The 24,746-nt window shown below is 47.0% G+C and overlaps 1 protein-coding gene across 1 annotated transcript in view; it reads right to left on the bottom strand.

Annotated features, from left to right (window-relative positions):
- COL28A1 (collagen type XXVIII alpha 1 chain) overlaps window positions 1-24,746 on the bottom strand; it is a 688,108-nt gene that overhangs the window by 290,256 nt on the left and 373,106 nt on the right. Inside the window, exons 20-21 of the mRNA XM_085630877.1 lie at window positions 12,793-12,861; window positions 10,582-10,653 (exon numbers count right to left, since the gene is read on the bottom strand). Of these exons, the coding sequence (XP_085487003.1) occupies window positions 10,582-10,653; window positions 12,793-12,861 (141 nt within the window). The remainder of the gene's footprint in view (window positions 1-10,581; window positions 10,654-12,792; window positions 12,862-24,746) is intronic.

Genomic DNA, 24,746 nt, shown 5'->3' on the forward strand with positions numbered 1-24,746 from the left:
AAAGTGTTGGATAGCGGAGAGGTAAAAAATGCTATTCCCACTCCAATGAGTGCAACAGTAGGGAAAGTGTAGGATAGCGGAGGGGTAAAAATAACTATTCCGACTACTCCAGTGAATGCAACAGTACGGAAAGTGTTGGATAGTGGAGAGGTAAAAATGACTATTCCCACTCAAATGAGTGCAACAGTAGGGAGTGTTGGAAAGCGGTGGAATAACATTTACTATTCCCACTCCAATCAGTTCAAAATTAAAAACAAACAAAATATTATCAACAAAATAAAAATATTTTAAAAACAAAGTAAATAAAAACATATATAAATAAAAATATATTTAATATTAAAAAAATCTTATCGATAACTTGGGTACAGCTACCTCCAGATCAGTGAAGTGGGAGGTGTTGAAGGTGGTGCTCTGGGAACAATGTATTCATGTGATGGTGGATGCTGGGCGAGCCACCACAGGGACGTGGTTGGGCGTAGACATCTCTGACAGCCTTGCAGGGGGAAGTGTGTGTAATTCCCACTGCAAGACAGGAACTAATGTCAACGAAGGAGCATCATGCTCGACTGTTTCAGCAGCTGTGTTGCTTATACTTTAGGGCCTATCAGACCAAAATGCATGCAGAGGGATATAAATCTGGTGCTTACTGGCATGGCTGTTGAGGAGTGCAACACCAGTCACCCCGATTAACATGCTTAGAGTGACCCCAAGCCGCCTGATTACTAGCTAAATGGACATACATGCAGTGTTCACAGATCATTACCGTACCATGTATGATTAACCTACCGGTGGATCGCCAGGCCCATGTACGAGCTTTCCTTGATGGAGTTGCACTACCTGCCATGGACCCCCAACGGCAGAGAGGAAATCAATGCACCTATCACAGTGTAAGAAATCAGGGGCAACATTAGGGACACTGCCAAGAGTAAGAATCTGGGGTTGGACGGAGTTCTAATCAAGTTCTACAAGGCATACGAAGGGCCTCTTGGTCCCTAAACTTCTGGAATTGTATCAGACTGCACTAACGGAGGTGGGCTCCTGCTGACGTTCCGTGACATGTTACTTATATCACTCCCTACATCTGACAAGCACCCACTGGAGGTGGCATCATGCCACCCACTATCTATGCTCCGGACAGACTATAAACTTTTAAGTAAAATCATTGCGGTGTGACACCTGGAACACCTCGCTCACCTGGTGCATCTGGATCAAAATGGCTTCATCCTGGGCAGATCCAATACTCTGAATGTTCACAGGCTCTATAGAGTGCTGGAGTTGGCCCCTAGCCAATGGTCTTATGTGGCATGTACAGTGTTGGACTTAGAAAAGGCGTTCAATACTATTTACTGGGGATTTCTTTTCTCGATGCTGACGACTATAGGCATAACTGGAGGGCTACAGAGACTAATTAAACGCTCCTATACAGAGCCTACTGCCTGGGTTTAGATCGGAGAGTGCATTTAACCCCCTTTCCCGGTAAAGAGAGGTACACGCCAGGGGTTCCCGTTGTCTCCACTTTTTTTTGGTTTGGCCATGGATCCGTTGGCACAGAGACTCCGGCAACAGGGACAGACTCGGGGCATACCACTGAAAGACAAGATACACACTGTTTCTCTTTAAATTGACTAAGTATTAATTTTATGTACGAGACATTTGTGATGGTATATCCGAAATTAGTGATATCCTGATGGAGTTCTGGGCTGCCTTTGTCATGAATTGGTTTAAGTTCTGCTTGTTCCTGATTCACCCAGAATGCGTGTCACAGCACTTGCTGGTGGACTCACACCCGCTCCGCTGGGAGCTGCGCCCCTTCCGGTATTTGGGCATCAAAATTTAACATAACACACAAGATCTCATAGATGGCAACCTTACTATAGACATTTCTTCCCCAAATGGTGTTCTGGAGCACAATCGCCCTCACTGTACTAGGTAGAGTATCACTATCTAAAATGATAATGCTCCCATGTCTACTGTATTTCTTTCACAATCTTCCTGTGGGTATACCCCGGAGTACGTTTCCTTCTCCACATACTGTGTAGGGGGGCTTCCTCTGGAATAAAGTGCTGCGGCAACAAAGGATGGATGGAATGCTGAGTAAATCAAACATTCATCCCCAGTCAAGAGATCTCGGTTAAATCCATTGTTCGTTTGCTCACTACTCCACCCCAGTTTGGACCCAGCCATATGCAAATCAGTCTTGATCCTGTTCTTCATGGGAACAGTGCGACCCTAACTGCCAAGCCAGCTCCTTCCTGGACCAGAAACAAGCATGCTGGGACCGTTTTTGGGGCATCACCTCATCGGCCAAGCAGACTGAATCCAGTGGCACGGGACCCATGATCTGGGCATACACATCCCACTTAGGGCGAAAAATGCTACAGAAACAAATGATGGACAGAATGCTAGGTAAATCAAACATTCATCCCAGTCAAGAGATTTGGGTTGAATCCATTGTTCTTATGCTCATTATGCCACCCCAGTTTGGATCCAGCCATATGCAAATCAGTCTTGACCCTGCTGCTCATGGGAACAGTCCAGCCCGGACTGCCAAGCCGGGTCCTCCCTGGACCGGAAACAAGCGTCACAGGACTGGTTTTGAGGCATCACCCGTCATCAGCCAGGCTAGCCTGAGTCCAGTGGCACAGTGAGTGAAGGGTCCAAGTCTGGGCATACCAATCGCACTTAGGGCGAAAAGTGCTGTGACAACATATGATGGAAGGAATGCTGAGTAAATCAAACATTCACCCCCAGTCATGAGAACTGGGTTAAATCCATTGTTCTTTTGCTTACTACGCCACCCCAGTTTGGACCCAGCCATATGCAAATCAGTTTTGACCCTGCTCCTCATGGGAACAGTCCAGCCTGAACTCCCAAGCCGGTTCCTCCCTAGACCGGAAACAAGCATCCTGGGACCGGTTTCGGGGCACCAACCATCATCAGCCAGGCTAGCCTGAATCTAGGATGCTTGTTTCTGGTCTAGGGAGGACCTAGCCTGGCAGTTCGGTCTGGACTATTCCCATGGGGAGCAGGGTCAAGACTGATTTGCATACGGCTGGATTTAAACTGGAATGCCAAGGAGAGCAACAAAAAAGGGATTGATTTAGGCCCAGATTTCTGTACAGGGGTGAATGTTTGACATTGATCAGCATTCTGACCATCAACTGTCATTTTTGCATTTGTCACCCCAAGTGGGAGAGGTATGCCCAGACATGGGTTCCTAGCTCTCCATGCCACTGGAGTCAAGCTAGCCTGGCTGAGGAGGGGTGAAACCCCAAAACTGGCCCCAGGATGCTTGTTTCTGGTCCAGGGACGACCTGGCCTGGCAGTTCGGGCTGGACTGTTCCCTTGGGGAGCTAGGTCAAGACTGATTTACATATGGCTATGTTTAAACTGAAATGGCATGGGGAGCAAAAAAACGATGGATTTAGGCCCAGATCCCTGTACTGGGTGAATGGTTGACATTGATCAGCATTCAGCCCATCAATGATTCTTTTTGCATTCCTCTGGAATCAATGCAGGCGTTACGTTGCTCTACACAAGTTGCAACTCTCAGGCAAGAAGGGAGTCCTCGGGCCCCTAACTTCGAACATTACTATTTAGCAATGCAACTACAATGGCCAATCAATGGTTAAGGAGACGGCTGCCAGAGGGACTGGGATTGCCCTCAGTGGATTGCACACAGCTAGCGGTGCAGGAGGCCTTTTTGCCAAGAGGTGAGATTCCCCGGGAGACCGGTAGAGTCTTGCGTGTTGCTCATACTAGCGTTAATGAAGCTTGTGCCTGATGCTGACTATGTCACAATACTCCCCCAAGATTTGTATCAGTTCTGTTAGACCCTTTGGCATTACGGACGTAAAGAACTCTTCACCATGGCGTGCAGAGTCTCGGGACTATGTAAGAGAAAGAAAGCTCGGCGCACCGTGAATCCCTTTATAGACCTGGCATTCCTCATAGTGCACAGGTCCATTGCCATGCATTGTAAAGCCAACTCATTACCTGGGCTGGGCCACTGGTGCATGGCGACAATGAAATGGGGCAGGGCTGTATCAGTAGCACTTAGGCAGGAAGAAACCAGAGGACTGAGCAGAATCTCCTTAGCTGAGGATTGGGACCATTTGTTGCATAAGTTACAGGAGATTCGGGCAGCTCTCCCTGGCTGAGGAGGGATAGCAGTACAAAAGGGGGTGGTGATGGACGGAGCATCAGAACCAATCAAACACTCGCACCCAGTCAACAGATCTGGGTTTGATCCATCACCGTTCTTTAGCCCACTCTGCCACCCCAGTTCAGACATGGCCATATGTTTAGCCGTCTTCAGCCAGGCTTGCTTGAATCCAGTGGCAAAGTGAGCAAGGGACTCACGTCTGAGCATACCCTGCCAACTTATGGCGAACAAAGCAGTACAAAAGGGGGTGGTGATGGACGGAGCATCAGAACCAATCAAACACTCAGACCCAGTCAACAGATCTGGGTTTGATCCATCACCGTTCTTTAGCCCACTCTGCCACCCCAGTTCAGACATGGCCATATGCAAATCAGTCTGACCCTGTGCCTCATGGGAACAGTCCAACCCGAACTGCCAAGCCATGCCTTCCCTGGACCGGAAACAAGCTTCCTAGGACCGGTTTCTGGCATTTCAGCCGTCTTCAGCCAGGCTTGCTTGAATCCAGTGGCAAAGTGAGCAAGGGACTCGCGTCTGAGCATACCCTGCCAACTTATGGCGAACAAAGCGGTACAAAAGGGGGTGGTGATGGACAGGAGGGATAGCACCCTAGTGGCCAACCGACACCACATTCTGGGACATCAGTGTCTTATCCCCCTGCTTCCCTTACCTTGAGCTTAAATAATGCAGGGGTGGGTAACGAATGAAGCTGGGATTAAGAGGGATGCCGTCAAAAATGTTGTATGCACATTGCGGTCATTCTGCACGGGGTTGTGGGTTGTGTGAGGGTCGGACACATGGATGGGTGTTAATTGTCTTACACTATTCGGAATCTATATATTTAAATCTATCAACTGTCATGACTTCAAGTTGAGTATGTTTCACTGTTATTGTATTGAACTAATTACTCCTGTTGGACTTGATATATTGCACTGTGTGTACAGGGACAACCAAACATGGGTAAATAATGAAGATCCGTACGGTTGTACTTATGGAATGCTCTGATAAAACCCAATCAAATTGATTAAAAAAACTAGAAGTACCAGTGAGAAGTTAATGGCTTATTCTTAACTTTCCAGCTTCCATTTCCGCGCCAAAGAATTGAAAAAACATTTTTAAATAAAAGAATATTAGCATGTAAAAATGGTACTGCAGAGTTGAGTGATGCACTGTATCTCCAGCAACAATAATACATTTTGGAACGCCTCAGTTTTGGTCTGTTATGGAACCTACATGAAGATTCCCAAAACAGATTACATAGACAACGGAACGGAAAACATTATTGATATCACTTCTTGACATTGCACAAACATCTTAACAACATAACTCATTCTTGTCTGGGTAAGGATTAACCCTTCTTATAGAGTATTTACAACTGCAAAAGATATTTACCTATTTACTAAGGAGCCAATAACAAGCTAAGGAGTGTATGCAAGATATTTTATTGTCCGCACTGAAATACACACCTTACTAGAGCTCCTTGAAATGGCAAATGAAGGACACATTTAGATGATACAGTTTATAACCATAAAATCTCCCTAAACCCAGAGCAATCCCTCTCAATCTCTCCATCGGCCCCAACTCCACCACATCATAATTAGAGAACTGCCACGGAATTTGGGTCACATGCAACCTTAAAAACAGCCATGGGTACCAAGAGTACTCAGACCTCCGCACTTTCCTAAAACCATGACTGCTTTGATCTTTGTAGCACAGGGATTTCATAGCTCTTTCCTTCCAACTTGTAGCAGATGAACCCTGAGATGAATGAGGTTGTGTTTTTAAATGAAAGTGCCAGGGTTCTGGTCAGGAGGGCACTGCAGCTTGCACCACACATTGCCCATGCCATGCTGCCAATGATAGTAACAACACGACCACAAACCATCACACTCAAGTGTGACAATTCAGACTATTCCAGGCCCCCAAAGCTATAAGAATGGCTTAGTAGACAGGTTATAGTCATTTTGAATGTATATTGACTTAATAATTAACTGTTGTTGTGGTCATCTCTAATTTAGCCCGAGAGCGCCACCTTTTGGCAGAACGTCACAAGCTCCAGTGTTGACAATTAAGCACTATGTGCATCCAAGCTAAATTGTTGCACTGCTGCCAAAGCGTTTTGGTCCAGAAGACTGTGTCATTCAGGGGCGTAACAAAGGCCCCCCGCATCCCCTTTCCCCCCGCAGTGCAGGGGGGCCCAAGCTCCAGGGGGCCCCCTCAGCACAGCACTTCGGCGGGAGAGCTCCTGATAGAGTCTGGAGGGGACCCCTGCACGCACCTTGCAGGGGGGGCCTCAATAATCATTACGCCACTGGTGTCATTAGACGTTGCTGAAACGATGATCGGTCATGGCCACTTCAAACTATTAGTGCATTTTACAACCTACGATTGTAAGAGTCTTTGCATCCATTTCAACACTGCCATAGTAGTCTGCTAGTGGTGTGTGTGTGGGGCAGCCGTACATGAGATCTGAAGAAAATTACAGCTTCTTCCAGGCCAGGATATTGAACATAACCCAGGACCATTCACAATTCAACAAAGTCACAGCAGGTAAGATCTTCTTCTGAAAGGTTTGACGAGTTCTCAGCTAGAAAATATTTTTAATATGAAACTGGACCTCAAGGTCCGTCAGAACGGATCCACAATAAATTGCGGAGAAAAAGATCAAGCCCAACGGGAGCCTCTAGTAGTGTTGACACAGCAGACTTTTAAATAGTTTTGTTTTATGATCTTGGCAAGGGATACAAAGTCGAGCCTGATAGGACAGTAACTGAAAAATCAATTTGCTCGCACCAACTGTGTGATGTATATTCATGCTCGACTTTGTATCCTTCCGTTATGATTCCCTTCACCAGGCGTTCACTTCCCTTTTTCCATTACTACACCAGAGGTTTTTATCTTTACGACACTAAGCATTTGTCAAAATCTGCTACTAATTTAATCGTTGTGTTTTGCTTCCAGATTCACTTGCATCAGTTTACCATCTGAATATTGAGGCTTTAGTCTCAACTTGCCAAAATATTGTGGCAAAAATATCGTTAGCCAGATAAGTATGAAGGTAAGAGTTTATAGGGAGGAATAGGTTTACTATACTAAACTCCACATATATGTGCCTTATTCAAAACTATACTGGAAAGTTTCAGGGTGATCCGTCAAGTGGGGGCCGAGAAAAAGGGGGGGGGGGGGGGAGTCAAAAACTTGCAGTTCCCATGTTAATTCCCATACAAGCTTTGAATACGACTACAGCCCAAACCGCTGGCCGGAATGACACGACATTTGGCAGAAAACTAGGTTTTGGTCCGCAGATTGTGCTTTTTGTTATTTGGTCTAAATCTGTTCCGCAGTTGTTCAGAAATTTAAGAAAATCCAAATTTGTTTATCTGCGATTGCGGCCAATATGTGAATAATAACGAGTTTGTGCAAGGAAATGCAGATTTCTGATTGGTTGCAGATACTTCAACCAGGCACTGTTGGCAGCTATTTTGGGACTTGGCTTCAGCCATGTCTCAAAACAAATGTAAAAAAAACAAAAAGGGGGCAGAATAAGAATACCCTGACTCCTATGCCTTGGTCTTGTAGTCTCAGAGGGACCCCAGCAGGGCAAAAAAGCATTTCTTAAAAATATGTTGCTGTAAATTTGTGAAATTCACTGTAAAAATGAAGAAAAAACCAAGCCTTGTTTATACTAAAGCCCCCAGGTGGGCCAGGTTCCAGCGGCATGTGCAAGCATTTTATAAAATAAAGGAGGGGCGCATGGGCCCCCCTCCTAGGGTATTTTTATGCCCTGGGGACTACCACCTTCCCTGAGGCTTAGTTTTGTATTATTGCGGGGGTCCGCAGACCCCACTGGGCCCTGGGGACCACCACCTCTCCGGGCTTTAATAATAAAAATGATGCAGGGGGAGCTGCATGGACCCCTATGGTCCCAGGAACCACCACCTCCCCAGGGCTTATGTGAATTGTGTGCGGGGGCCACGTTTTATGAGAAGGAGGGAGGCCACACAGCCCCCCTCCCAGGCCGTTTTGGCCCTGGTGACCACCACCTCCCTAGGCGGCCTGTCCCTATAGAAGGAGGGGGTCCGCATGGCCCACCTCCTGGAGCTTTACATAGCCCTGGGGACTTCCGCCCCCAAGGGCCAGCTCCTGTTCAACCCCAGGACATAGCTGTATGCCTTTGCTTTGTCGGGCGCTTTGACTGCTCCCGCCAAAGAAAAGCAAATACTCTGCTTCCAGCTCCCACCCGCTGGAAGTGGAGGTTTCATCTCTTTCCCTGCCTGCAAACATGCAATTGTAAGGGTAAGAGATTAAACCGATTGCTCTTGCATTTAGGGAGCTGCATTTCCGTAGCTCCCTTCATGTGAGAGTAATGCCAGCTCCCGCAGGAGGCGGGGAGCTGGCTGGGACCTTGAGGCTCCCCTGCAGTCCTGGGGGGAAAAGGGCAGAAAGAGGTAAAAAAAAAAGGTCAGAAACGAGCAGAGAGGTGCAGAATGAAGGTCAGAAAGAGGCAAAATAAAGGTCAATAATGAGCTAAAGGGCCAAGATAATGGTGAGAAACGAGCAGAAACAGGCAGATTAAAGGTCAGAAATTAGCAGAAAGAGGTAGAATAAAGGTGAGAAATGAGCAGAAAGAGGCAAAGTAGCAGTCAGAAACAAGCAGCAAGAGGCAGAATAAAAGTCTGCAACAAGCAGAAAAAGGCAAAATAAAAGTCAGCAACAAACTGAAAGAGGCAGGATAAAGGTAAGAAACAAACAGATGGTGGCAAAACAAAGGCCATCAACGAGCAGAAAGAGGCAAAATACAGAAAGAGGCAAAATAGTGTCCAGCAACGAGCAGAAAGCGGCAAAATATAGGCCAGCAATGAGCAGAAAGAGGCATAATAGAGATCAGAAACCAGCAGAAAGAGGCAAAATAGAGATCAGAAACAAGCAGAAAGATGCAAAATAGAAGCTAGGAATGAGCAGAAAGAGGTAAAATAGAGATCAGAAACGAAGCAAAAGAGGTAAAGTAGAGATCACAAACAAGCTGAAGAGGCAAAATAAAGGCCAGCAAGAGACATAGTAGAGGTCAGAAATTAGCCGAAAGAGGCAAAATAAAGGTCACAAACAAGCTGAAGAGGCAAAATAAAGGCCAGCAACGAGCAGAGAGAGGCAAAATAAAGGTCAGAAACTAGCAGAAAGAGACAAAACAAAGGTCAGCAACTAACAGAAAGAGTCCAAATAAAGGTCAGAAGTGAGCTGAAAATAGGCAGAAAACAAGCAGAACCCACTCAGTCACTCAATTACTCACTCACAGAACAAATCAGACACTCACATCCACTCACAGACCCAGCCAGACACTTATGCACCCACTTACAGAATCAGTCATACTCTCTCTCACCCACTCACAGATCTACTCAGAGACTCATGCCCTGATTCACTGGTCTACTCAGAGACTGCCAGACCCACTCAGTGACTCCCACACTCACTCACAGACCAACTAAGACACTCATGCAGTCACTCACAGAGTGACTGACACACTCATGGAGGCACTCGCAAACCTGCTCAAACACTCATGCACCCACTCAGACACCCACTCACAGACCCAGTCAAACACTCTCTCACTCACACACCCAGTGCCACACTCATGCATTCATCCACACACCCACTGAGACACTCACTCTCAAAGGTTACAGATTACAGTTAGGAAATAACATACATTAAAACCAGAGATAGTCACAGAAAACCAAAGGTTACAAGGACATTATCGTTAGGAAACATGATTTTTTAGACATTTACTGACAAAAAAAAAGGTTACAGGGACGTTATAGTTAGGAAATACAATTAAAAAAGCCTTAGAACTCCACCTAAAAAATCAAAGGTAACAGGGAAGTCATCAAGTGATGTCACTGAACATGTTATGAGTGATGTGATATGTGAGATCATAAGCAGTGCATTGCAGGGACGTAAGTTACAGTAAGTTCAGATAACTATAACTGCTGAATTTCACTTGTTCTGAGCGTAACTATAACGTCCCTGTAATCTTTGTTTTTTTCCTGTGAGCATATATATATATATGTGTGTGTGTGTGTGTGTGTGTGTGTGTCTATATATAAACACACACACACACACAATATATATATATATATATATATATATATATATATATATATATATATATAATTTTTTGGAAGTGATGGAAGGACAGTCTCACATGCTATCTAGACATCCTTTGAGCGCTCACCTAGGAAACCATTAGAATGATGAAAACACTTCTAGTGGGAAGCCAAGTTGGTTATATATACATTGAATGGCCTCGCTTGCATTACCAGTGCTATTAATTAATTTAAACAAATGCACCCAACAACTCTAAGTAAAATGTCATTAACAATTGATAACATAGTGCATCATAGAGACAAGTAAAAGTTAATAAAAAGAGGTACCTTATTCCCCGAAGGTCCTTGTGGTCCTGGAGGGCCAACAAATCCCCGAGATCCTTTCTCTCCCTGATCACCCTGTACACAAATATAAATAAAATAATTTTTCAAATAAATTCAATACATATGTACATTGTATAATGTCTGGTGTACAAGGAAAAATACGTATAGCTACTTGAAAGACATTTGCTAAACTCAGTTAGTATGGAAAGGAGCATTCAAATAAAACTGACCTATAGTAAGGTTAGTTTCATCTCTGCACTAATCATCCAGGATAAAAAAAACTAACCATACTGTTTGCTTAGCAGTTTACGAAATAAAGGGATATTAATCCTATGTCACATAGACAATAATTGCATTCACTTATTAGATAATACTATATTTACTTAAAGTCCATATTTATGTGAAATGAGTGCATTTTGTTTAATAAAACATGGTTGACAGAAGGTGCCAATAATAATGGATGTTTCAGACACTTAGGAGATATGGTAATGTTCCTTATGCAATAGGGTGGTTATTTGCGCTGTGCCTATTTCAGAATATTTATTGTTTTATGTCAGGGAGGTTCGATTCAAAATAAATGCACAACTTCATGTAAACGACCTGCACAAATTGGTGTCAGGCTAAAATCACAATGCTATTCACACACAAACGAAGGGAGAGGGTATGGTGCTCACCTACTCCGAGCCCCCAGTCAAATACTTCAACACACTATGAGGAGTAGGGAGTGAATGAACGTGGTGTTGTGTTATAATGTGGAAACATGCTGTGTGTTTTAATACTGCCCTCACTCACATCGAAGTGTGACATGCTTCATCATAGGTCTGCTTACAAAACACCCTGGCGCAGCCAACGCCTAGGATGGAGCAATAGGGTAGGGTAAGACAAACACAACATAAAGAAAAGAAGAAATCGATATTTCCAAAATGTGACTGGGAACACCTCCACATTATAACACAACACCACGTGCATTCACTCCCTACTCCTCATAGTGTGTTGATGTAAAATCACAATGCACCTGTCAAAAAAATGTCAATTTTAAGGTACAAGAAATCCCCAAATGAACCAGTGCTCTAGCCCTAGTAGTGTGGCACAAAGCAGTCAGGCTTAACTTAGAGGCAATGTTTTGTATTGTAATTGCATTTATATAGCGCTTACTACCCCAGACGAGGTGTCAAAGCACTTTTTCGGCGAGTAGCACGCTACTTCGGAACCCAAGAAGGATTAGTGTTGAATAAGTATAGTGAAATATGAAAGTAATTTGAGTAGTGGACAGGTTAGTCAGTTATTTGGATTCAGAAGGATAGTGGAGGGATTGAAGAGGGAAAAAGTTTTGCATTTATATAGCGCTTGTTACCCCTGATGGGTGTAAAGTATCTGTGCAAAACTTCAAAAAGTAAAACTGTGAAAACAGCACGCAAAAAATTCCCACACCAGGTTGGGAAAAAAAGGCTGAAGTTAATAAATAAATCAAGACCAAATGGACAAAAATCCAATCAGTATAGCTAGAGGAGCTCCCAATCCCTATCTACACAAGTTGTTGAAAGTTTATTGCAGGCCCATGCACAACGGTTGCTTCCGTGTGTGACTTATTCCTGGAAATTCTATGGTAAAAAGGAGTAATGGCTTATCTCTACTCACAAAACAATCCTTGACAATGGTACAAAAAAAGTGGAGAACAATTGCGAAACACAGACAAGGTTTGTGAAATGATTAATTATCAACTCAGAGCCTAAGGCAAGTTTTTTAATGGAAGGGTGAATGTTTGGCCTAACTTTTGCCGGGAAGGCGAATTCAATCCCTCCTAACAAGCTGTTTTACATCATCTTCAGTCCTACAAGGGTCTCGCGCAAATTAAAAATGTGAAGAAAAACAAGATGTGAAATAATTTTGAGAGCAAATATACATAGTGAGCAAAGCAGGGACAGGACAGAAGCGAGATTTAGCCCAGGCAGAAATATTCAGCATGCTGTAATGGGGCCGCGAGGGTTTCATGGTTAGACGATGGCAGCCCACCATGTTCTAAAAAAAGCCATTTAGCAAGGTGGCCAACTAGAACTGCTAGAGGGTCCGAATGGCCAGTCCATCCGTGGAGCAAACACTCATGAAAGAATAATAATCATCATTCGGAGTGTCGCACACTACGTAACACATTACGTCATCTGCAGCCAGTCTGCACTTAGCTGTCTTGTTTCCTCACTGGATTGTCACTCATACCTTTGGCCCAGTTTCTCCTTTCCCAGCAGGCCCTTCTAGTCCTCTTGCTCCTTGTAGTCCTTGTTCACCCTGAATGAAAGGAGAATATTTGATTAGACATCAGTGAACCTTTGCCTATATGCAGTCTAATGTGTATGTTTAAAAGTAGAGGGCCACTGGGTACCAATAACACTGACATTTATAGTACTTGGAAACTGCAGAAGTGTGCTATGAAGTGATATATTACACAGTATTATTATTATTATAGATGTTGTCATTATGGTTATTGTATAGTGCACTCCATGTAAATCTGTTAATTTGGGGAACCTGAATGACTCCAATCTCTCTTTCGAACAATAGATGACATCATTTACAGACACTTCAAAATACTTTCCCTTTTCTGTCTTTTACCCACATCATCCTTGAGCACTTTCACACAATCTCACATTAAATTTGATATTAAAGTATATTTAGGTCTACCTCAGCAAGAGCATCCAAAACCTTCAGCTTATTCAAAACTAATCAGCCAGGGCTCCATTTAAATACATATTGGCAAAGCCAATACATCTTGGTTTAGAAATCCGTTCCCTTTGCAAGTGCTTTTTTTGTATTAGATAACCGTTGCAAATGCACACATCTCTGGCAGCCATCTTGAAGCAGGTCAGTAAAACAATACATATATTCGAATATGGCTGAAACTGATGTCTGTGCATCCACGGTAGCCATCTTGGAATGCATTTCACTTTGTTATCCAAAATGCTGTTGAAACATAGCTGACATAGATTAACATGCATTCACAGAAGCCGCTTTGCACTTTCTTGCATTCAAAATGGTCACTGTGTATGCAAATGCATCCGTGGTGCCATCCAATCTTCAAATGACATTTGTTCAAAATAAAACAAAACCCAATAAAGGTATGCTTTCTGCACAAGTGGGTACATGTGTTATTATCAGGTGGACCTTTTGTAAAGTTCAGAGAACCATTTTAGGATGGCCGCCCATCAACAGCACAGCGGTAAGCAAGAAAGTAAAAAGTTTAAAAACTCTGGAGAAAAGAGCACTCTGGATGGAGGATGGGAAGGAGAATGGAGTAGTGAATGCTGTTATGTTATATTATTTGAATTTGTAAAGCATGGCTTATCATCCAAAGGGTATCTAGGTGCTAAAGCAGGTGTGTAGGTTGTCAGCAGGGTGTTAGTTGAAGAGCCAGGTCTTCAGCTTCTTACGGAATTCCTGAACTGAGGAGGAGGCTCTTATGTGTAGAGAAAGGTTGTTCCAAGTTTTGGGTGTGAAGTAAAAGAAGACTAGGCATCCAATTCTGCTTTTACGAATGTGAGGGGTGTGTGTGAGAGATAGTGAGGCAGTAGGTATCTGGGAGGATGGTAGCTGTAGAGGCAGTATTTGAGGTAAGCTGGTCCTATGTTGTGCAGTGCCTTGTATGCATGTGTGAGGAATTTGCATTGGCAGTGTTTGTGTCTTGGCAGCTAGTGGAGTTCTCTGAGGTTAGGAGTGATTTGGCTCACCGTGGGAGGTCCAAGATGAGTCTGGCTGTGGCATTCAGGATGGTCTGGACGCTATGATGGAGATGGTTGGTGATTCTATCATAGAGTATTTTGCTGTAGTTTCAAACGGCATTCACCTGTGAGGCCATGTTGAGTTTACCATCTAAGATGATTCTCAGGTTTCATGCATGGTCAGTGGGTGATGGTATTGGGCCAAGCTCTAATGGCCACCAGGTGAAGTCCCATGGGAGGTCTTGTTCTCAAAGATCAGCACTTCTATCTTGTACAGGTTGAGTTTCAAGCAGTTGCGTTTCATCAATTCTGCTATGCAGATGATGCATTGGTGAAGTTGGAGCTGGTCGTAGGGGATTTGTCTGACATTGAAAGGATGTGCTGTGTGTCATTGGTGTAGGAGATGATGGCGATGCAGTAAGACCTGATGACGTGGGCGAGTGGTGTCATGTACATATTGAATAGGGTGGGGCTGAGAGATGATTCTTAAGGGACTCCGCAGATCAGGTCCTTGGGCTCTGCTGTGCTGGAAGAGAGTATAATTTAATGTGTTCTCCCTGTGAGGAAGGACCATATCCATTCAAGGACTGGCCCTTGGATTCCTTTTGCATATAGTCTTTTGATGAGGCTGAGGTGTGACATGGTGTCGAGCACAACTCAGAGGTCCAACAGTATGAGGGTTGCAATTTCTCCTCTCTAGAAAGGTGCAGATCTTATGCATGGTAAGAATGAATGCCGTCTGTAGTTGCTTCGAAAGCCAGATTGAGAGTGTTTAAGAAGGTTGTGAAGTTCCAGGTGGTTGGTGATGGGAGCTAGAGCATCAGCACAGTTAGAGATACACTGGTTGAAATAGGTGATGTCCTTGGCTAGGTTGTTGGTAGTACTGCCTTGGTTAGTTTCAAGGTGCTGCAGAAGTCAGTTTCCATCATTTTGTTCTAGTTCCAGATGGATTGGTCGGTGTTGGTGGCAGCTTTGGCTTGTGGCGTGGAGATTTTGAAATGGATGATGTAATGGTCGGTCCATTTGAGTGGCGAGGCAGAGTTGTAGCTGATGCTGTGGCTGAAGGCGAAGATTCGTCTAACATGTGTCCTGCATTGTGCGTGGGGTCTGTGATGATCTGGGAAAGTTCTATATTGTGTAGACTTTCAAGGATGTCGGTGGAGCAGTGGTCCGAGTTGTAGTTCCAAGTGGAAGTTAAAAAATCACCGAGAAGTAGGAAGTCCTCGGAGTTGATGGTGAGGGGGGTGATGAAGTCTGAGATGAGGTTGCTGAAGTTGCCTTGTGTACCGGTTGGTCAATAAGCCAGGGTGCACTTCAGGGTGCGGTTGATGTTTGTTTTTGGTTGAAATGCATCTGTTCCAAGAAAGGGGTGTCCGGATATATGCTAGCTGTGCATTTGAGGGTGTCTTTGTAAATAATGAAATGACGGTGAGTCCTCCGCCAGATTTGTGTAGGCGGCCCTGCCTGGACGGCCACAGTGATGTTGAGAGATGAGGAGAAGTTTATCCACGTGTCCGTTAGGAAGAGGAGATCTGGTGTGCTGCTGCAGATGAGGTCCCAAATTTCAATAGCGTGGTTTTTGAGTGAGCGGGTGTTGAGGAGCATGCATTTGAGAGTTCGCTGAAGGTCAGGCGTGGTGTTTGGTGAGGTGAGATTGTGAGAGGGTGATGTGGGAGTCGAGGTATGGGGAAAGTGTGATGGTGTGTTGCTGCAGGTAAAGAGACAGTGGGAGCAAGAGAAAGGTCCTGCCGTGCTGTAGGGCGCAGTGCGACAGCAGCGGGTGGACAGGCGTCCTGGGTTGAGCAAGTGGAGAGATGCTGCGGAGTAGCAGCAGTGGGTGATCCACCCACAGGTTGTGGCCCTGGGTGCGGTCCAGGCGAGGATGAGTGCACATGGATTGTCTTTGGCATGCCTTTGGCACGCAAGCAACACAGTCACACAGCAGCCGTAATTAAGTGGGTCCTGGGAGAGGTGCAGGGGGAGGTGGGCGGGGCTATGGAAAGGCAGGATGAAGAAGCAGGAAGAAGCAGAAGATACGGGAGAGCAGGTAAGGAGTGGGGACAGGTAGAAGGAGGAACGTAGGATGAACAGTGTGGGAGAGAGATGAGGGGGCTGTCGGCAAAGATGGAAAAGTCAAAAAAGTAAGAATGAAAGGCACAGAAGTATCACAAACGTATGTGACGTAAGACGCAGAAAATCAAGGGACAAGATTGAGCAAAAGTAACAGCAAACAGTGAATAAAAGAGGTACAAAAGTATGAGAAAAAATCCATCATCTTCAACTCTTGGATCTATATGAATGCCATGTATTCCAAAATATGAAAACCAACTTAAGGAATAATGAAAGAGCATCCACTGCCCTTGCATCACACCTTGGAAGTCTTGTTTGCCTGGTTGCAGCCTTTGCCTATTATAATAGACCAATCCTTATATGGCGTTTCATTCGCTATTTGTTTTTCTAAGTATTGTAAATAAAAGGTGCAATTATTAGCGCTTGTTCACATGGGTAGCAGTACACACCAAGTGGGTGGATGGTCGTAAGAGTGTTGTTTTTATTTCTGAGCCTATGTGGAAAGGGTTTCCATGTCGTGCGTGCTGATCACTGAGGTGCAGTTATGGGACGCCACACTCAGTGGTGTGCGGATTGATAAAGCCTGAGATAGTCAGGCAGGTCAATTTATTGTGTTGGTAGTTTATATTTTATGGTCTTTATCTGATTTTCTAGGGTGACTGTAGCAGGAAGATGTCCACTTTGATCACATGGCTCAGGCAGAAGTAATAGTTGTTGACAAAGAGTGAGGAGGAATCAGAGTTCTGTTACTATGGATAGCTTTATAATTCACCTTTATTTTGTTGTTTGTATGATTTTATTTCGACATCTCATGTCATAAAAGCTATAAAAACACCAGTTTATATATAAAAAGAGATATAAAAATTAAAAATTCATATAACAGCATATTGCAGATTAACATGTTTTAAAAATCCAACCTAGTACGCGACTGCAACCAGAGTACAATATGCAGTTCGACAGATCAGCGATAAAGTAATCAATACAACATAATACAATAAAAACACACACTAGACACATTATAAATGAGTAGGAGGAAGCGTTACAATACTTCATAGTGTGGTGCGTCTTCTGTTGGACTCAATCTGCAATCTTCGGCAAGCCTTGTTAAAATGTCCAGCCCTCATCGAGGCAACATCATGGAGAGACTAAAAGCAATAAAGTGCCAGTGCATTGCATTTATATAAAACATAAGTTGCCAGCCTATATGCCCTAAGGCAGCTGCAAGCAATCCTCATACTACTAAGCGCTGCAACGTTCCTGTCTGGATCTTTCTTCTGATGAGCCATGCATGACTTAGGAACTTGGCCACGCTGCAGGCAAAGAGTGGTCTAGGATCTGATCTGAGGATGCGCAGGGCGACCCGATAGTCCCGTGTGCCCCAGCTGCTCACCTTTATATGATTGCCATTATGAGATGTGGGGTGAAGAAATATGTCAAGATGCACAGCGTTGTCGTCATCTTCACTGCCACAACTTTATTATAGGAGGTCCGTGATCAAACTATGTGACTACTTGGGTCCTACACGGTGGATTATATCAGGGGAGGAGAGTGAGGAGGCTGCTCTCGTGGCAGCTTGCTCCTACAACAGCAGTGATCTTCCCGGCTGGTTACAGACAGGAGTTCAGAAGGCCGATCAGGACCACCCTCTTCGGTGGTAACAGACGTCGCTCTCCGTCATGTCTGCAGCAGCACAATTGTTTTTAGTCCTCGGTTGACTGCTGGGCATCACAGTGGTATTTTCTCTGTACAGTTTTAGTGCAGCTTCCATGGGGGTAGCGCAGAAAGACTGAGGGGCTCCGTCACAGCACAGAGCACTCTTTGATTCGCTCCTGCAATAGTAACCTTTGTCTAGGTGCTCCATTCACCGGAAACAGACTGAGGTTCTCCTCCTGCGCAGTCAGCCCTCCTGAAAGGGGCAGGCATGCTCCTTCATTCCATCACAAAACAGGCAGGCTTCAAGTCACTTCAGGCAGACCCTCACCTCCTCCAGCAGAAAGTCAAGACTTCAGGTGATGTCCCCTCACCTCAGGGAGACTGGCTGTAGTCCTTCAAGTACTCTGTAGCCCTCTGTTCCTTGGTCAAGAAGAATTTAGGACTGCCCCTCACTCCACCATGGTTGCATGTGCTTCCTCCTGTCTGTGTGTACTAAAGCTTCCACAAAAGAACCTTACCTGTCCTTGCTTGTTCAGCTTCTTTTTATATTTTGTTCTGTGTGATGGAAACGGATACATTCAGGTACCATACAGGTGGCTGCAGGGTATGTGGAAAGATGTGCAAGTTCCAAATGCGACATTCACTGAAAGGCTGAGGGCGCTATGAATGTGGAACAGTCCCAGTACACTATGCAGCGGTGTATGCACCTTCAGATAAACTGTCCCTGGCTTTGGATATTTGTGGCGATTTGTTGGAGTGTATCCGCGTGGTATAGCGGTAAAACTTTAGGTAAACTTTACAAGGCAACAACTGGCCTGGATAGGGAGAATCGGTGGCTGTTTTGACGAGATCAACCTTTTCAAAGGACCTTTTGAAAGCCTGAATAAAAAGGTATTTAGCCTTTTTTGTCCCAAAACCTTAATGTGTCTTCCTCTTTGAGGTCCATGCCAGTGCTCTCACACACACGGGTCATTGCGATCAATGATGTTGCCATATGATCAAGGATCTCTGCTTGAGTTAGGATAATTCTCGAAATAAAGCACCAAAGCTGCAGACTGGAACCGGGGACCCAGGTTCGAATTACAACAAAAATAAAGGGGAAGTCAAGGAAGGGCTTTTATGATCAGGTCCAGCATACATGCCCAGAAGACTATATTCAAACACTGAGTATGAAGTTCCTATCGGGAAACGAAAAAAGGAGAGAAATGCTAACTGTGTGGTTGAAACCGAGGAAAATTCGGAGAGTGATCTCCTTATTGGAATAAGACCCTCACACACCTGACAAGTAGGTGTCTAGCTTCATCATCGGGTCTGCTCCTACTCGGGCCGGCGCTGCAATGCCCGATCAGGCACCCATTGAGGGGCCTACTTCTCGGAGATCTTTTTTCCAGAGCCGATGGGTGAAGTGCAAGTGAGGATCCTAGTGTCAGTATACGTGAAGGTGTTGTGTGCGTTAAAATAGGGAAAAATAATCCAATTCAAAAGAATTTTTAATGAGTATGGTTACTCCCCTAATTAAAATGAGAATAGCGCGTATCGTCACTACAATGTTGTGTTGTGATACGCTAAAAAGAGGTCGACATGTTTCTTGCCTATTTATCAAGGTTGATGGCAATTCCTCAGGACCTAATGATATACTACCTCCACATTTTTTGGTGGTGGTCACCCAAAGCGAATAGTGAAGGAGCGGCCACCATTACAGCACCCTAAAAAATGTGTAGGGGTGGTTGGTACCTTGGTGTCAACCGGGGTAAGCAATGCTTAACCCTCGTTCAATCCGTGCCGGGCCATATTGGTACCGGTCTCCGCCAGCACTGCTGTGGTTTTGCAGTTGGATTATAGCGTTAACCCTACCCCTGCGGAACGGCCGGTCTACCGGACTACTTGGACCGGCCGTTCCGCAGGGGTAGGGTTAACGCTATAATCCAACTGCAAAACCACAGCAGTGCTGGCGGAGACCGATACCAATATGGCCCGGCACGGATTGAACGAGGGTTAAGCATTGCTTACCCCGGTTGACACCAAGGTACCAACCACCCCTACACATTTTTTAGGGTGCTGTAATGGTGGCCGCTCCTTCACTATTCGCTTTGGGTGACCACCACCAAAAAATGTGGAGGTAGTATATCATTAGGTCCTGAGGAATTGCCATCAACCTTGATAAATAGGCAAGAAACATGTCGACCTCTTTTTAGCGTATCACAACACAACATTGTAGTGACGATACGCGCTATTCTCATTTTAATTAGGGGAGTAACCATACTCATTAAAAATTCTTTTGAATTGGATTATTTTTCCCTATTTTAACGCACACAACACCTTCACGTATACTGACACTAGGATCCACACTTGCACTTCACCCATCGGCTCTGGAAAAAAGATCTCCGAGAAGTAGGCCCCTCAATGGGTGCCTGATCGGGCATTGCAGCGCCGGCCCGAGTAGGAGCAGACCCGATGATGAAGCTAGACACCTACTTGTCAGGTGTGTGAGGGTCTTATTCCAATAAGGAGATCACTCTCCGAATTTTCCTCGGTTTCAACCACACAGTTAGCATTTCTCTCCTTTTTTCGTTTCCCGATAGGAACTTCATACTCAGTGTTTGAATATACCCAGGTTCGAATCCCAGGACGGGACTCAACATCCTGTGGTTCTGGAGAAATCCCTCGATCTCCCTGTGCCGCAAAGACGAAATGTGTAAAGTAATATGTTTCTCCGGTAAAATGTTATCTCCGGGGCTTGATGATATGCCCCGAAATGTGTAAAGTAATATGTTTCTCCTGTAAAGCGTTCTAATGCCTCCCCGAATAGGCGCTATGTGAAACTGGAATCAATAAAAACATATTTACACGGGCTGGAACAGCTGAATAAGGAGCATAGGGGGTCTGGGCAGCTGTTTAGGCAAAACACCCTTTTAAGTGGTGCTCAATTCATTTTATTGAAAACGAGTGTTACATGTGAACTTTTTCAACTTCTGTGATATGGACTTGGTCGCAAAAATGAGGATGGTTTACAAATCAGTTCTAACTGTGTTTTTTTTTCTTTTCAGTTTTATTTTAGTGCAAACTCGACCCGATGTTGTTGGAACGCTTTACATGAGCACCACTAACATTACACAAGATCACATTTATATGTATTTAATTATTCATTTGCTCAGAATCACAGGATGTTGATGTAGTGTCCTGCGAAACACGCTCTAGTGTCTCACAGGAAGCTGTAACCCCAGCCACTCCCTCGAGGGCTGGACACACTGCACTCGACACCCATCCATCACGGGTGTCACGAGTGACGTGGCCCCGCTAATAAAAAGGCCCGGGTGCACGTGCTCGTAGCCAGTTACTACACTACCTTGCCTGGCGTCTGTGTCCACCATCTATGTGATGCGGGCCTAAGGCCCAACACCACATTGGCGGCGAGGCGGGCAGCTAACCCCGCACGCCTGCTGCGCAGTGTTCCGTCACCCCTTGTGAGGAGGAAATGAGCCGCCACCCGTGACTGCTGTGAAAGGTGGGCTCCACATTGCGACGCTGCCCTCTGCCTGCAAGGAGGAAGGCAGGGAGACTGGCTGCCTCCTACCCACATCAGTTTGGAGGGGCTCCCCCCGCAGCAGCCGCTGGAACGCCAGGGAATGCGTGAGTCTCCCCTCCATACTTGCAGTAGAGCCGCGCCACACTCAAGCAATCACCGCCACAATTGCAGAGCCCTGCGATCTTCACTGTGCAGCACCCGAGAGCGTCCCTGCCACCCCTGAGCAAAGCACTGCTCCATCAACTGCACTCCCTGCGTCTGCAGCACTAAAGTGAGGCGCCGCGACACCAGCCCCCCATGCCGCGCCGCACCCTGCACCGCCCGTCCTCGTCCGGCACTGGGGGGGACTCACCGCCTCCATTGGCACCGCCGGAGGGACGGGGAGGATGTCCAGCGCCGGAAGGAAGCGAAAGCACGCAGCCCAGCCACATCCCGCTGACCGCAAAACCGTTGGCCACAACCCACGCCTGCCCGCAGAGGAGAAAGGAAGAATGTCAGCAAGGCGATGCTGACCACACCACAGCCGCAAACGAGACCACCAGCGGAGCGAGCCCCTGTCTTGGAAGAGTGAAGCACAGGCCGGCCCTGCTCCCTATCAAGAAGCAGCCGCAGTGATTTCATAGACGGCGAGGTAAAGCAGAAGAAGCCCCTGCCGTCTGGCGAAGCCGCTCCACGGCACTCGTGAGCAATATTCATGCCCCCTGCAGCCCGTCTACGATGCCAGCCCAGGTGAGAGTGGCCCACCGTAATGGCAAGACAGGCTGTGCGGGAATCTAAGAAGTAAAGCAGACACATACCGAGGCCATTCCATTAGACCGCCCGGACTGGGGTTGAGAAGACCGTCCGTCTGACATCACATGCCCCTGCCCGCATCGACAGCTCGAATCGAGCGAGATTCAGGGAAGAGAGGCCTGGCCTGCGAGATACCTGCAGCGCCACCTGGCTGACACGAGCGGCGCCGCATCGGAAAGGTGAAGCGGTAAGGAGCAATTACAGGAGTGACTGTCTCTGCCCAAGCCTCCCCTCGGCCCGCCACGGAAGGAAAGTAGCCACAGCCGAGAAAGTAGCTGCAGCACCACCTGGTGGTCAAAGTGTCACACGACAAGCTGCATACAGGCACCACGCAAGCCAGCAAAGCATTGAATGCACCCTGTGCACGCAAGCCAGCAGAGCACTGAATGCACTCTGTGACCACAGAAGATGACTCTGCCTCTAACCACAGCCCAACCTACTAACAGGGGTAAATAAACCGCACACCAGCACGGAGTGACACAAGCCCTAGGCATCTGGCAAGTAGGCCACACCCTCCAAAGACGCAGCCCTCAACAAGGAGAGTACCACTCCCTGAACCCGACTGGAAACCCAAATCTGCAGAACCCAGAGCAAGCCACCAAGGAGACTACAGCGCGACCGGGGGGCCCCACAGGTGCAACGTGCTGAAGGACAGACATGTTGCCGGGGCAGGGCGGATAACCAGCTGTGCCCCACGACCGTCAGCCCAGATTGCGCCGGAGACAAGGCCCGGACACTCTACTACCCTGAGGGAAGTGGCTAGATCAGCGACAGGAGGTTGCTAGCTGATCCCAGCAGGGGGATCCACACCCGCACATCCAAAGAGCGGTCCAACACACTGGCTGCTCACCGCTACCGATGTCAGCATATCATAGCACTGCGTCCAGCTAACCAGCCTACAACAGTAGCCAGCAGATCCAAGAGTGCCCAACGCCACCACCAGTGAAGAGGTCGCATCACCCGCCCCTTCTGGTGAACAGGCACAACCGCCAACCACACCACAGGCACACCAGTGCCAGAAGGGAGCGCCCAAGGCGAAGACGGAGCGCACGTGGTCTGAAGCGCGCAGAAGACCACACCAGGGAATCCGACAACACGGACAGGCGCCCGGGAGATAGAAGCATCTCCGCAACGAAACACAGCTGAATGCAGCACAGAGAGCGACCACGTCCCCACTGCACCAGCGAAGCCCCACAGTGGGCTGAAAGCAACACAGGGTCCTCCTCAACACAGCCTCAAGATGGAGTCGGCGGTGACCCACAACAGGCAAGAGAGGAGTCGCACCCGCAGCGGCCCGAAAGCGTCACAGTGTCCGTGACACAGTGTCCTCCTCAACACAGCCTCAAGATGGAGTCGGCGGTGACCCACGACAGGCAAGGAAGGAGTCGCACACTCCACGTGGCGGCCGCCACATCAACAGGCGCTCCAACGCCAGCGACACACGACTGGACGTCACGTCGCCTAGCAAGCAAGGAGCGCGCCGGAGCGAAGGCAGAAACCGGCGCCATGACAGCGCCGCCTCGAGGTCCAAGCACAACGCCCTCGAAGAACGGAGAGTGACAGCCTGTCACCCTGGAAGACACAGGTGGGCTGAACAGACCAGAAAAGGGAGAAGACCAAGGACTCACAGCAAGCCGAGAGCTCACCCTGACACATCCGACAGCCACCAAGGCGGACCACCGCCCCTGGACGCAGCCTCACAGGAGAACCGAATGTAAGCCGCAGCAGTCGCGAACCGCGTCTCTCCACAACGCTTCCTCAGGTGAACGGCCACTCCCCAAGTGTCGGCAGTCCAAGTCAAGTGGCATCCTAGCTCCTGTCCGCAGATGCCACGAGTAAAGATCTACTCCGAGTGTCAGTCCTCACACCGCCTCAAGATGGAGTCGGCAGTGGCCCCAAGCCAGGCAAGAGAGGATCAACACACTCTACGTGTTAAACCGCCACGGACGCTCAACATCAGCAAGGCGGAGGCACGTGGCTGCCCAGGTCCATCCTAACATCCGAACTCTCTCAGCAAACCACCACCACCTGTAATTACGACTCACCACATGGCTGGCAGCCATCACCACGCCAGCCATCAACACATGCGTCAAGCACCACTCCCCGAGTACCAATGGACTGGAGTCCGAAACCGTTGCCACACAAGCCGACTCAATGGAACCCAAAACCACCTGTGAACCTGGCCTACACCGGAACAGCGACAGCGAGTGCAAGTCTTGACCAACACTCCTCCACCCGTGAAGGTTGTGCGGGCGACCAAGCAACGGCTCCTCAGCGGTCCTGCAGCTGCCCCCAGACGGCACACAAGCAGCGGCTCCAGCGCAGCCTTCCTACAGTCCCGCAGCAACCCCGACGACGGGCCTCCCCAGGCGGGAGAGCGAGAAGAGACATTGCCCCACCGACAGGGTACCGGTCACAGC

This window comes from Triturus cristatus, chromosome 10 (assembly GCF_964204655.1).
Source record: "Triturus cristatus chromosome 10, aTriCri1.1, whole genome shotgun sequence".
NCBI classification, from domain to species: domain Eukaryota; kingdom Metazoa; phylum Chordata; class Amphibia; order Caudata; family Salamandridae; genus Triturus; species Triturus cristatus.